A 13,783-nucleotide genomic window follows, 5' to 3' on the forward strand; every position below is an offset into this window, starting at 1 on the left:
CAGGCCGGAAACCCAGTAGGCGGCGAAGATGGCGGACGGCAGCGGTCGAGTCGCCAAGAGCGGGGGGAGTGGTGCGGGGAAGGGGGCCGTGTCGGCGGAACAGGTGAGGAGTGGGGAGTGTAAAGACTTTGCGGCGAGAAAGGGGGTTGGTGACTTGTGCTGGTCTTTACTCAGTGTCGCATTGGGGTGACCGCTCCGAGGGGCAGGGTCCTTGACGAAGCCCGGGGGAAGGTAGTGGGCGAGGGGGGAGGTGTGAGTCACGCCCCTCGGGGTGTGGGGGGAGCCCACGTGTGGGCAAGGCTCTGGGAGGCCGGAAACCCGCTGCCCAGGTCTGAAGGGAGGTGGGTCGTTTCCCCAACCCCTCATCAGCACCTTAAACCGGGCACAGTTGGATATGGCAGCTGGCCCTGTGGTCTGTTAACGTGGACCCTGAAACCACGTTGACGATCGCCGACGTTCTGCAGAGCCACGTGACTCACATACTCGAACAGTTGTCTGGTGTTCTGCACAGTATTTGATTCAGGAGTCGATACTACATTAACTCTTCTTGAGAGACTCCCCTCATCCCCGACCCTTCTAATCCGAGTTTGCTTTTCCCTCAGTTCCCCAATGTTGGAATCAATGAATCAGAAAGCCTTTGGTGGTCTGGAAACTGTGGATTGTTTAGCGGGGGGGAGGGGGATTAGTGTGGAGAAATTTACACAATAGAACTGAAAACCGCTGAAGTGTAGGCCCGTGGTAGATTGATTGCTAGCATACCTGAAACCTGGAGAAAAAAAGTTGGATAGCAGTTATTTTAATCATAGGTATACTTATCAATTGTTTGTTGAATAATGAATACATGCATAGGAGTTCTAAAATTCTGCCATCAAAGAGCATAGTGTGGGATGGAATGAGCGTGGATGATTATCACTTTAATCCTAACTACTCAAAAGGCTCACATCTGAGCTTTGTAGTTGGAAGCCAGCTTGAGCAGGAAAGTCATGAGACTTGAATTAACTAGCAAAAAGCCAGAAGTGGAGATTTGGCTCTAGCTATACCAGTTTTGAGTAAAAACGCTCAAGCTTTGGAACTCCCTGAGTTCAAGTCCCAGTATTGGCACACACAAGAAAAGGAAGAGGAAGAGATGAGGGAAACATAAAGTTTAGCGACTGATGGATTTAGCTAAAACATAAGGTGTAAATTAGAAAGATGTAGTGTATTCCTTTTCCAGGACCTTTTTATATTGTTACTACTACTACTACTACTATTGTGACAGAACAGTTAAAGCTACATAAATCAAGTAATGACATTTCTTTTTGGACAATGTCACCCCTTCCCTATCTCCCAGTTTTTCCCTCCCATTCCCACCCACAGTGTATAGTTCATCTTCAACCAAGTGTCTAGTGAGTACCACTGCTGTATTTGTTCATCCTTTGTCCCTCCATTTCTGTGCCCCCCTTACTTTCCCAAAGACAGATAAATGAACAAACAAGACAAAAAGAAAAAAAAGCAAAAACAGTTATAAAAAAACCTTTCCATTTCCCAGGGTTCATTTCAATAAATATTATTTTATATGATCAGTTGCACATAGGCATTGCTCCTTTGTGTTCCTCTCCTAAGACTATCCTCCTTTGGTCTCACTATGTGAATGTCTGGAGCCCTGTATAATTGATCATGTTCCCAGTGTATATTAGATCTAACTTTCTCATATGAGAGAAAACATGCGCTGTTTGTTTCTGAGCTTGGCTTACCACACTTAAAAGATGTGATTCTTAAAGCAAGTTTAATATGGTCATAGACATCTTTGGTGGGTGGCAAAAAACTTGGGACTTTTATTTTTTTTTATTTTTAAAAATTATTTTTTATGATTTAATGACTTTTGTTTATGTGGTACTGAGGAATAGAACCCATGGCCTGATACATACTAGGCAAGCACTTTACCACTAAGCTACAATCCCAGTCCCTTGGAGCTTTTTATTTTTTTTTTATTTTTTTTTTATTTTTATTTTTTTTTTTTGTCGGTCGTGGGGCTTGAACTCTGGGCCTGGGCGTTGTCCCTCAGCTCTTCAGCTCAAGGTGAGCGCTCTACCACTTGAGCTACAGCGCCACTTCTGGTTTTCTGGTGGTTTATTGGAGATAGGAGTCTCACGGTCTTTCTTGCCCGGGCTGGCTTTGAACCGTGATCCTCAGATCTCAGCCTCCTGAGTAGCTAGGATTACAGGCGTGAGCCACCAGCGCCCGGCTTCTTGGAGCTTTTTAAATGTAAGCAATAAGAGAATCACAACAGGATATATGTTGTAGTATTAATGTTTTCCTGTTACAAGAAACAATACTTTTTTCTTCCATTGGTTGTGGGGCTTGAATTTTAGGCCTGGGCACTGTCCTGGATCTCTTCAGCACGGCTAGCGCTCTTATCACTTGAGCCACAGCGCCACTTCCCGTTTTTTGGTGGTTAATTGGAGATAAGAGTCTCATGGACTTTCCTGCCCAGGCAAACCGTTTTCAGCCCTCCTAAAATTCATCTCCTTATAATACAAAATGCAGTAGTCCCCAAAATCTTAACTTGTTCCGACATGAATTCAAAATCTAGTCTCATTTTTGAGCTTGTAAACTGAAAACAACCTATCCACTTCCAATAAAATTCAAAGACAGCTGTAGGATGGATATTCTTGTTCCAAAATGGCCAGAAGGAAGGGATAATGGGCCTTAAGAAAGTACGAAATCCCAGAGGACATTAAGTTTAGGATTCTATAATTTTTACTCCCATGTATAACTTCTGGAAACATTAAAGTGGAAATTGGGCAGTCCCACCTCTTTGGTTTCAATGGAGTCTGTCCATGCTTTGTGTTCCTGGGTTAGCCTGCACACTGGTGCCTGAAACTTTCACCGGAACAGATACTGCACACTACACTACTATTCAGGGATCGTGATGGCTGCTTCAGTAGACACTGTCCCAGTGACAGCTCTACTCCAACACCAAGTTTCTGCCTGGACAGAAACATTGCATCCTTTGAATTTAAGCAGAGGCAGATATGCCTTTTCAGTGCCTGCATTCTGCGTAACTGCAGAATTAGCCCTGCAAGGATGTGGACAGTGCTTGTGCCCTCTGGAGCTTCAGTACAAACAATATGTGAAGCTGTTTCAGCCATAGGTAGGGCTTGTGGGATGCAGGAATCTGGAAGGTAGTGGCCCTGGTCAGTGATCTCTTTTTTTGTGGGGGGGGAGGGGGTCCGGTCGTGGGGCCTGAACTCTGGGCCTGGGTAGCACTCTACCACTTGAGCCACAGCGCCACTACCGGCTTTTTTCTTTTTGCTTATGTGGTGCTGAGGAATCGAACCCAGGGCCTCATGCATGCAAGGCAAGCACTCTACCACTGAGTCACCTTCTCAGCCCCTCAGTGATCTCTTTCTGTTATCAGCACTTAGTATTTTGAACCTGTAATCACAGGTTGAGTCTCTAAGATATTTGAAATGTCTGCAGAGCCATTTGCCATTTTTCTCTCTCCTTTTTTTTTTTTTTTGGTTGGTTGTAGGGCTTGAACTCTGGGCTTGGGCACTGTCCCTCAACTCTTCAGCTCAAGGCGAGCTCTCTACTGCTTGAGCCACAGCGCCACTTCCAGTTTTCTAGTGGTTTATTGGAGATAAGAGTCTCACGGACTTTCCTGCTCGGGCTGGCTTTGAACCGTGATCCTCAGATCTCAGCCTCCTAAGCAGCTAGGATTACAGGCGTGAGCCACCAGCACTCGGCTCCATTTTTCTCTTGTATGATGAATAGCACCTAGCTATTACCTGTGCTAACAAGCTCTTTAGCAAATGGTTGCTTGGCTTCATTTTTTGACAGGTTTTCACTATATATCTAACCAGTATTTTTTGGTTATAGTGGGGTTTGAACTCAGGGACTTGAACTATCTAGGCAGGTGCTTAGGCCATGTTTCCTTTATCCTCATTTTCTCCCCCAGTCCTGTAGCTTGAACTCTGGGCCTTGGAGTTGTCACAAAGCTTTTATGCTCAAGGCTAGCACTCTGCCACTTAAATCACAGCTCTGCTTCTGGCTTTTTTTTGGGGGGGGGGCAGGGAGTTGGAGTTGGTTGTGGGGCTTGAACTCTGAGCCTGGGCGCTGTCCCTCAGTTCTTCATGTCAAGACTAGCACTCTACCACTTTAGCCAAAGTGCCATTTCCGGTTTTCTGGTGGCTAATTGGAGATAAGAGTCTCATAGACTTTCCTGCCCAGTCTGGCTTTGAACTGTGATCCTCAGATCTCAAGCCTCCTGAGTAGCTAGGATTACAGGCATGAACCACTGGTGCCCAGCTTATTTCTGGCTTTTTGTGGTTAATTTGAGGTAAGAATCTCACAGACTTTTCTGCTCAGGCTGGCTTTGAACCAAGATCCTCAGATCTCAGCTTCCTAAATAGCTAGGATTATAGTCACTGGTGCCTGGTTCCAGCCTTTTTTAAAAATAGGGACTCTACCTTTATCACCATCTTATTTATGCTTCTCAAGTAGCTGGAATGACAGGTGCACGCCACTATGCCCATCATATTTATTAGTTAAGATGGGGTATTGAGAACTTTTGCCTGAGCTGATCTTGTTCATGATCTTCTTGATTTCCAGCCTCATGAGTAGTCAGAACTACAGGCATGAGCTGCTTGGTGTAGTTGATAATCTTTATTTCTGAAACCTCACCAAAATGACCTTTATTGGGCTGAGAATGTGGCTTAGTGGTAGAGGGCTTGCCTTGCATGCATGAAACCCGGGGTTCGATTCCTCAATACTACATAAACAGAAAAAACAAACAACAAAAAAAAAACAAGTGGTGCTGTGGCACAAGTGGTAGAATGTTAGACTTGAGCACAGAGAGGCTCAGAGACAGAGCCCCAGCCCTGAGTTCAAACCCCAGGACCGGGGGGGGGGGGGGGAAGAGGGGCTGGGAAGGTGGCTCAGTGGTAGAGCACTTGCCTTGCATGCTTGAGGTCCTGGGTTCGATTCCTCAGCACCACATAAGAAAAAAGCCGGAAGTGGCGCTGTGGCTCAAGTGGTAGAGTGATAGTCTTTTTTTTTTTTTTTTTTTTTTTGTCGGTCGTGGGGCTTGAACTCTGGGCCTGGGCGCTGTCCCTCAGCTCTTCAGCTCAAGGCGAGCGCTCTACCACTTGAGCTACAGCGCCACTTCCGGTTTTCTGGTGGTTTATTGGAGATAGGAGTCTCACGGTCTCTCCTGCCCGGGCTGGCTTTGAACCGCGATCCTCAGATCTCAGCCTCCTGAGTAGCTAGGATTACAGGCGTGAGCCACCAGCGCCCGGCTAGAGTGATAGTCTTGAGCTGAAGAGCTGAGGGACAGTGCCCAGGTCCAGAGTTCAGGCCCCACGACCAACAAAAAAGAAAGAAAGAAAGAAAAAAAAACCCAAAAAACAAAAAAACTTCTAGCTTTTATTCAGTTCCTAGTTCCAATGCCACTTAGATTTTCAGATATTGTTAGTACATCAGCAATAAGACTAGTGCTGAGAAACTCTGTCCTGTGGTATATTAACTCTTTTTATAAATGAGGAAAATAGAGAAGTAACTGAGACACAAGACAAGTAAACAGCAATACTGTAACTAGAATTTAGGTAAAACAAGTTTGAGCTCTTTACCTTACACAATATTACCACTTAAAGTGAGTTTCAAGAAGATTGAAACTAAAAAAAGGCAGGTAGATAATGCAGATAGGTAGAAGACCATTGCAAATTTTTGAGGATAAGTGGATGACTAATAGTTATAGTTACTAGGGACAAGACAATATGAAGTGGGTTGGAACCGGGCAGGGTAGTACATTCTTATAATCCTATACTCTAGAGGCAGAGGCAGCTAGGTAACGGTCGCTTATACCTGTGTAATCCTAGTTGCTCAGGAGACTGATATCTGGCACGTCAGTTCAAAGCCAGGCTGGACAGGAAAGTCCTTGAAACTCTTGAAGCTATGGATCAAGTGGTAGAACACTAGCCTTGAGCAAAAAAGCTGAGCAGTAGTACCCAGGCCCTGAGATCAAGCCCCAGGACTGGCACCATCAAAAAAAAAAGAAGAATGTAGAAAACAGAGTTGTTATTAAGATGTTATTGATATTATTATCAACTTAATGTTATTAAGTTGTTAGCAAGACTTTTGGCTGTGACTCCTTAGTCACATGCTTAACCTATGGGCCTCTTTTCCCCCCATAAGTACGAAGTTGCAGTGCCCCAATGATAGAATACTAAATGTAACCCAGTTAGGATTACTTTTTTTTTTTTTTTTGGTCGGTCGTGGGGCTTGAACTCTGGGCCTGAAAACTGTCCCAGAGCTCTTCAGTGGTAGGCTAGACCACTTGAGCCACAGTGCACTTCTTGTTTTCTGAGTGTTTTATTGGCAATAAGGGTCTCACAGCCTTTCTTGCCAGGGCTGGCTTTGAACCATGATCCTCAGATCTCAGCCTCCTGAGTAGCTAGGATTGCAGGTGTGAGCCACCAATGCCTGGCAGGATTACTCTTATATTGATTGAACTTATTACTTCTAGAATAATAAATCTGCTTTCTACTACTGAGCTATACCCCAACTCTGAGCTACTCATTATAAAGCCCTTTCTTATCCCTTTTGCCTGAAAATCTACAAGCTTAGGCTTCCCTGTAGGTACTTCAGTGGCTCTCTAACCCAGTCTTGGTTGGTTGGTTGGTTGGTTGGTTTGTAGTGCTAGGGATTTAACGTAGAGAGTTGTGCATGCTAGAAAAGTGCTATACAATAAACCACATTCCCAGCCCTTCTTTATCAAAAATATAATCTATACAAAGCCAGAATCTATTCTGTTGTATACCTCTAGTGCCTAGCAAATATTCACACATAATAGGCCTTCAGCATATGCTTACTATAGAATGAAATTCCATACAGACCAAAATAAGAAATTACAAAGTTGTGCTCTCCCTTTCCAAGGTAAGTATTCATTCACTAATGCATCTTTGTAAAACCTGCCTCCCATGTGTTGTAATTACTCTGTTATTTCCACTTGCTCATTGCTCATATCTTAGGTAATTGCTGGCTTCAATCGCCTTCGGCAAGAGCAACGGGGCCTGGCTTCCAAAGCAGCTGAGCTAGAGATGGAGCTGAATGAGCACAGGTGAGAAAATCAGAGAAAAACAATAGAAGAGTTGCATGGGCCATTTTGTGAGGGAGGGTTACAGTAGAGTAAAACTGAATTCTGAGGTCCTGCTTTGTCCTCCTGTACCAGCCTAGTGATTGATACACTGAAAGAAGTCGATGAAACTCGAAAGTGCTTCCGTATGGTTGGAGGTGTGCTGGTAGAGCGGACTGTCAAAGAGGTACTGCCTGCCTTGGAGAATAACAAAGAACAGGTGAGCAAGATTCCCTGATAAGGAAGAAGTGGTGGGCAGCAATTTAAGAAATATGACAGAAGAAGATCTGTGTAGAAACTTGTGTCAAAAATAATATAAAGGGGCTGGGAATGTGGCTTAGTGGTAGAGTGCTTGCCTCGCATGCATGAGGCCCTGGGTTCAATTCCTCAGCACCACATAAGCAGAAAAAGCTGAAAGTGGCACTGTGTCTCAAGAGGTAGAGTGCTAGCCTTGAGCTGAAGAGCTGAGGGATAGCACCTAGGCCCAGAGTTCAAGCCCCATGACTGACCCCCGAAAAAAAAAAAGATAACATAAATAGCCAGTTAATCTAAACCCTTTACACTGTGCCAAATCCAGTTCCTTGGACAAGGAATTGTTGGGTATATGTTCTTCCATGGACTCTTTGATGTGGTTGATTTGGTGGGGGTTAGAGCAGTCTTTCTCACTGTATAGCCCATTGATACCTATATCAAAATCACTTGAAATAGTCCAACATTGATGGCTCATGCCTGTAATCTTAGCTGCTCTGCAGAAAAGTCTATATGACTCCCATCTCCAAAATGATCAGCAAGAAATCCTGCTTGGAGGCATGGCTTAAGTGGTAATGTAACAGTGAAGTAAGCACACACACACATCACCTGAATCAAGCTGGGTGCTGGTGGTTCATGCCTATAATCCTAGCTACTCTGGGGGCTGAGATCTGAGGATCATGGTTCAAAGCCAGCCTGGGCAGGAAGTCCACGATACTTTTTTTTTTTTTTTTTTTTGGTTGGTCCTGGGGCTTGAATTCTGGGCCCAGGTGCTATCCCTGAGCTCTTCAGCTCAAGGCTAGTGCTCTACCACTTGAGCCACAGCACCACTTCTGGCTTTTTCTGCTTATGCGGTGCTGAGGAATCGAACCCAGGGCCTCATGCATTCAAGGCAAGCACCCTACCACTGAGCCACCTTCCCAGCCCCTCCGTGAGATTCTTATCTCTAACCACCAGAAAACTGGAAGTGGCACTGTGGCTCAAGTGATAGAGTGCTTGCCTTGAGCTGAAGAGCTCAGGGATAGCACCTGGGCCCAGAATTCAAGCCCCAGGACCAACCAAAAAAAAAAAAATCACCTGAACAGCCAGATGGTCATCTAGGATGAGGCTTGGGAGGTGAAGAACAGGGGATTGTGATTTGAGGCCAGGCTGGGCAAATTAAAAAATATAAAATAGCTTTTAAGACTTCATTTCAACCAATGGCTGGGGCCTAGTGATAGATATCCGTCATCCTAAGTTATAAATAAGCATAATGTTTGGGTGCAATTGCCTATACCTGGCATCCTAGTGATAAAGGAGACATAAATAGGATCTCAGGGCAGGGAAGGTGGCTCAGTGGTAGAGCGCTTGCCTTGCATGCTTGAGGCCCTGGGTTCGATTCCTCAGCACCACATAAGCAGAAAAAAAGAAAAAGGCCGGAAGTGGCACTGTGGCTCAAGTGGTAGAACACTAACCTTAAGCTGAAGAGCTGAGGGACAGCGCCCAGGCCCAGAGTTCAGGCCCCACAACTGGACCAAAAAAATAATAATAATAGGATCTCAGACCAGCCCAGTCATAAAGCAGGACCCTACCTTGAAAATAACCAATGCAGAAAAATGCTAGTAGAGTGGCTCAAGCTGTAGGGCACCTACTTGGCAAGGGTAAGGCCAGAGTTCAAATCCTAGTACCACCACCAAATAAATATAAGTCACGTGGAGATCAAACTCATAATCTTATACATGCTAAGTACTGTCCCACTAAGCTATACACTCATCTCAAGAACTAATTTTATTTTTGGGCTGGGAAGGTGGCTCAGTGGTAGAGCACTTGCCTTGCATGCATGAGGCCCTGGGTTCGATTCCTCAGCACCACATAAGCAAAAAGAAAAAAGCTGGAAGTGGTGCTGTGGCTCAAGTGGTAGAGCGCTAGCCTTTAGCTGAAGAGCTGAGGGACAGCGCCCAGGCCCAGAGTTCAGGCCCCACGACTGGACCCAAAAAAAAAAAAGAACTAATTTTATATTACGATTTTTTATTTTAAGCAGACAGCAAATTTATATGAAAGTGAAAGTATAGACTATAGAGAAGAACTAGTTTTGTTTATTTTCCTCTAGTCCTGGGGCTTGAGCTCTGGGCCTGGACTCTGTTCCTGAGATTTTGTGGTCAAGGTTAGCACTCTCCCACTTGACCCACAGCTCCACCTCTGGCTTTTTGTGGTTAATAGGAGGTAAGAAGCCAGGCACTGGTGGCTCACGCCTGCAATCCTAGCTACTCAGAAGGCTGAGAGCTGAGGATCACAATTCAAAGCCAGCCCAGGCAGGAAAGTCTGTGAGACTCTTCAATAAACCACCAGAAAACCAGGAGTGGCACTTGGCTCAAGTGGTAGAGTGCTCACCTTGAGCTGAAGAGCTGAGGGACAGTGCCCAGGCTGAGTTCAAGCCCCACAACTGACAAAAACAAAAATAAAAAGTAGTAGGTAAGAGTCACACAAACTTTACTGCACAGGGTGGCTTTGAGCTGTAATCCTTAATACTTAGCCTCCTGAGTAGATAGGGTTATAGGCATGAGCCACCAGTGCCTGACTGAGAAGAACTAGTTTTAAATGCAAATTTCTGGATTCTCCTGAATCCACTGAATCAGAGCCTTGGAGGTAAAGTTTTAATATAAGCAGCACACATGATTCTTACATGTCTTGAAGTTGATAATCCATTGTTCTTAGAAAGGAATCCTATTGGTGTCTGGGCTCCATTATTAATATTTCTCTTAATGTAAGGTTAGAAATGTCATCTCTTTTCACATCCGGTAGCCCTAGTTATTCGGGGAAGGAGGGGAGACTATATCATCATTTAATCTCTGTTGTTGCCCTCTAGATACAGAAGATCATTGAGACATTGTCACAGCAACTTCAGGCAAAGGGAAAAGAACTAAATGAATTCCGGGAAAAGCACAACATTCGTCTTATGGGGGAAGATGAGAAGCCAGCAGCCAAGGAAAACTCAGAAGGGTCTGGGGCTAAGGCCAGTTCCGCTGGAGTATTGGTCTCCTAGGAGCCTAGGCCTCTGCATTTATTTTTACCCTGACTCCCATTTCTCTTTATTGTTATTATTATTATTTTCTCTACTATTGTAATATTTTTTTGTTAATTAAATGTTTTGGTCAGAATGCTTAGCTGTAGCCTGGAACTTTCTCCTACTTTTAGGGGTGGAAATTGTTTAAGGGAAAGAACATAATTTGTGAGTTTTGTTTCCACTACGTTATAGATCACAATATCAGAGGGAAAAAAATCCATACTTTGTCCTTTCAAATAAAGATGTCTACTTATTTGCTATCCTCCCCCAAAAAAGATTCAGATAAATGTTAACACTCAGATTGAAATTTAATAAGCATTTGAAGTGAGGTTGATAGCTCTGATAATGTTTTATAGGATTACAACAAAACAGAGGTTTGGCAGTATGACTGGACACTATTCTTTAGATAAAGAGGTCCAGGATGCAAACCTGTGGGCTAGCTGTCTTGCCATCCTCACCAAAACCCCCAACCAGGTAAAGCTGATCATTCCAAAGGCAGGTGCGATGGCCCATCCGTTTCAATCCACGGTCTCCACAGGGAAAGTGGAACCACAGAGAAGGAGACTTGCCTGTTGGGTAGGGGTGGACACTGGTTATTGAGGTGGACATACTTTCACCCATGGGACTCAGATGACCAAATGCCCATTTTTTCATTTGATTTGTGGGCTTCTTCAGATGCTCAATATTCTGTGTACTTCCTTAGCTTGGGTCCAATAATTCTTTCTCCTCCTTTGCCCATCACTATTCTATAGTCTTTTTTTTTTGGGGGGGGGGGTCTGGTCGTGGGGCCTGAACTCTAGGCCTGGGCGCTATCCCTCAGCTCTTCAGCTCAAGGCTAGCGCTCTACCACTTGAGCCACAGCACCACTTCTGGCTTTTTTTCTTTTTGCTTATGTGGTGCTGAGGAATCGAACCCAGGGCCTCAGGCATGCAAGGCAAGTGCTCTACCACTGAGCCACATTCCTAGCCCCTATTCTATAGTCTTTAGGTTCTGTCTCCCCCAATCCCCAACCATTTTTCTAGCTCTCACGCGTATCATAGATGTAGAGGTCATTGCAGATGGTGTCTCTGGCTTTGGTTAGACTTTCTCCACCAAACAGCACGGCAAAAGGCCCCACTACAGAACATGAGTGATGCCGCAATCCCTGGGGTCCCTGCCGGGATCCCTGCCCACTGCTCACAAATTTTGCAAGCTGTTCAGTCAGACGAGGGGCAGCTGGTGATTCCTCCTTAGAGAAAGAAAGGATTGCATGAAGGGATTTGAGTATCACAATTTTAACACCTTTTCACACTAGCGAGTTAGGAATAGTTAATACCTTAATCTTCCCATGATTCCACCGACCAGCTACTTCTGGCTCAGCTGAGTTACAACCCCCAAAGAGTAATAGCTGATGCCCTGGATGGGGCCCAGGAATTTGAAGCAGGGCAGCACAGTGACCTGAGCGAGAAACTGTATGGCCTTCTTCCTTGTAGCTGTGGATATGCAGAAATTCAGGCCTGAGTGTTAAGTTCTGGGAAATGTACTGCCTTTCTCCCACATCCCTTGCTGAGGATAAAAAGAAGGCAATGGGGGGGCTGGGAAGTTGGCTCAGTGGTAGAGCACTTGCCTTGCATGCCTGAGGCCCTGGGTTCGATTCCTCTAGCACCACATAAGCAAAAAGAAAAAAGCCGGAAGTGGCGCTGTGGCTCAAGTGGTAGAGCGCTAGCCTTGAGCTGAAGAGCTGAGGGACAGCACCCAGGCCCAGAGTTCAGGCCCCACGACCGGACCAAAAAAAAAAAAAAAAAAAAAGAAGGCAATGGGTAAGATCCCCAGGAGGGCAAAAGTGTTCACCTCTTGGACCATGGTGGATTCTGGGAAGAAGCATGCTAAAGGATGTAGATAACTCCCTGGAAACAGTTTTAGCCTTTTCCAAGTGATAGATGAAAGGAAGGTGAGTGCTTTTGGCAAGGGGGTACCATACCAATAGGTGCGGGCGCCAGGATTCAGCTTTAACGTGTAGATACTTCCATAGCGTCGTTGAGTTCGGACTCCACCCTCCCGGCCTGCCACCCGCAGTTCTCCATCAGAGAGAAGGGTGCAGGTGTGACTACTGAGGCCAGCAGGGGGGCAGTTGCCAGAGGTGGCTGTCCAGGCCTCCCATTCTCTACGCTCTGTGTCCAGTGCAGCCACTGTAGTCAAGCGGCGTGACCCGTCCCAGCCGCCCACTACGCAAAGCCAACGCCCTCCCACGGGTGCTGCATCGTGGTGACTGCGTGGGGGGCCGCCTGGAGCTTCCAATCTCACGGCCTGGCCCCCAGTGGGGTCGAAGATCACAGTATCACTGCTGGGTTCCCTCGCTCCTCCTGCTAGGAGACCCCCTACCAGATAGAACCGTCCCCGCAGTTCGGTGCATGAATGGAAGGCCCGAGCCAGAAGCTGGTCCCGCGCCACTGGTCTCCAGGCCCAGCCAGGGCCCCCCGCCCGACCCGAAGGCACCGCCACTGCCATGGGTGCTGGGAGGGGTAGGGCAGCAGGGATTGCGTCCAGAGGCGTACCCCTAAACGCCAGGCCAGGTTCCTTGCCTTCTGAGGGCTTCTCTGGGAAGCTCCCCCTCCAGAGCGGCAGCCCAGTTTCACCCCACCTGCACCTCCTCAAGCCGTTGCCTAGCAATCAAAGCAGCGGCGGCAGCACGACCGCTGCAAACGGTCGCAAAGCACCGGTTACCGTGGAGACAGGAGACGTGGATTACTACCCGGAATCGCACACGGGTATGATTATTGTCTACACCCTAGCGACTGGGGATGTGCGCAGTCAATAACAGTCCGGAAACATTGTTAACCTCAGAAAATCCCAGCGAAGCGAGTTCCTCAGCTGAGAGCTGGTTTGTCTTCTTGGCAACTGAGGTGAAGGTGTTGCTCTAAGCGGGAGGGAACGTGTCCTTTTGGCTCCAGGGTGTCTTAACTTGGATAGAATTCCCCTGGGAAGAGGTAGGTAGCAGAGACAAGTCAGGGTGAAGTAGTGGAAGTGACCTGGGAGCCTTGCCTGTATTCTCAACTGTCTTTCTCACCCCGGACTTCCTTAGCTTTTTCGTTTGCAAAAAGTGCTGTCGCTTAATCCCTAAAGACTTTTTGGTAGCACAGGCTTTTAGGGGAGCACTTTTAGCTCTAGCCACTAGAGGATAGTATAATCCAGTTTTTCAGGGTTGATCTCGGGCTACACATGCACACAAACTGTGTGTTTGCACGCACACACACTGTGTTTGCATGCACACACGTGCTTTCTCATGGTTGAGTTGAAGGATGCCAAGAAAGAGTAATTAAAAAAAATTTCATCCTATCTCATTAGGCTCACAGAACGTGAAGAAGTAGAAGCACTATGGTATCTGTAATTTAGGCTTA

The 13,783-nt window shown here is 46.2% G+C and overlaps 2 protein-coding genes across 2 annotated transcripts; one reads left to right on the forward strand and one right to left on the reverse strand.

Annotated features, from left to right (window-relative positions):
- The first annotated feature begins 13 nt into the window (after positions 1-13).
- Positions 14-10,506, forward strand: Pfdn2 (prefoldin subunit 2). Its single transcript, XM_070000041.1, has 4 exons — positions 14-103; positions 7,011-7,099; positions 7,211-7,334; positions 10,209-10,506. The coding sequence occupies exons 1-4, from the start codon at positions 29-31 to the stop codon at positions 10,383-10,385; spliced, it is 465 nt and encodes a 154-aa protein (XP_069856142.1). The 5' UTR covers positions 14-28; the 3' UTR covers positions 10,386-10,506.
- Positions 10,507-10,707: 201 nt separating this feature from the next.
- Klhdc9 (kelch domain containing 9) lies at positions 10,708-13,036 on the reverse strand. The gene is made up of 4 exons (XM_070000042.1): positions 12,367-13,036; positions 11,722-11,878; positions 11,436-11,634; positions 10,708-10,975 (listed from the first exon to the last, which is right to left on the reverse strand). Exons 1-4 carry the CDS (start codon positions 12,891-12,893, stop codon positions 10,809-10,811), a joined length of 1,050 nt encoding a protein of 349 aa, XP_069856143.1. The 5' UTR covers positions 12,894-13,036; the 3' UTR covers positions 10,708-10,808.
- Positions 13,037-13,783: the final 747 nt, after the last annotated feature.

This window comes from Dipodomys merriami, unplaced genomic scaffold, assembly GCF_024711535.1.
Source record: "Dipodomys merriami isolate MVZ:Mamm:240054 unplaced genomic scaffold, mDipMer1.0.p SCAF_56, whole genome shotgun sequence".
Classification (NCBI taxonomy): Eukaryota; Metazoa; Chordata; class Mammalia; order Rodentia; family Heteromyidae; genus Dipodomys; species Dipodomys merriami.

Bases quoted from the DNA above. Each gene is read 5' to 3' on its own strand.
- Pfdn2 (XM_070000041.1), top strand. From the start codon at position 29: ATGGCGGACGGCAGCGGTCGAGTCGCCAAGAGCGGGGGGAGTGGTGCG. The intron at 104-7,010 runs GTGAGGAGTGGG...CTCATATCTTAG, and splicing joins GGGCCGTGTCGGCGGAACAG to GTAATTGCTGGCTTCAATCG. The intron at 7,335-10,208 runs GTGAGCAAGATT...GTTGCCCTCTAG, and splicing joins TGGAGAATAACAAAGAACAG to ATACAGAAGATCATTGAGAC.
- Klhdc9 (XM_070000042.1), bottom strand. From the start codon at position 12,893: ATGGCAGTGGCGGTGCCTTCGGGTCGGGCGGGGGGCCCTGGCTGGGCC. The intron at 11,635-11,721 runs GTATTAACTATT...TCTTTCTCTAAG, and splicing joins GGAATCATGGGAAGATTAAG to GAGGAATCACCAGCTGCCCC. The intron at 10,976-11,435 runs GTGAGAGCTAGA...CCTACCCAACAG, and splicing joins CCTCTACATCTATGATACGC to GCAAGTCTCCTTCTCTGTGG.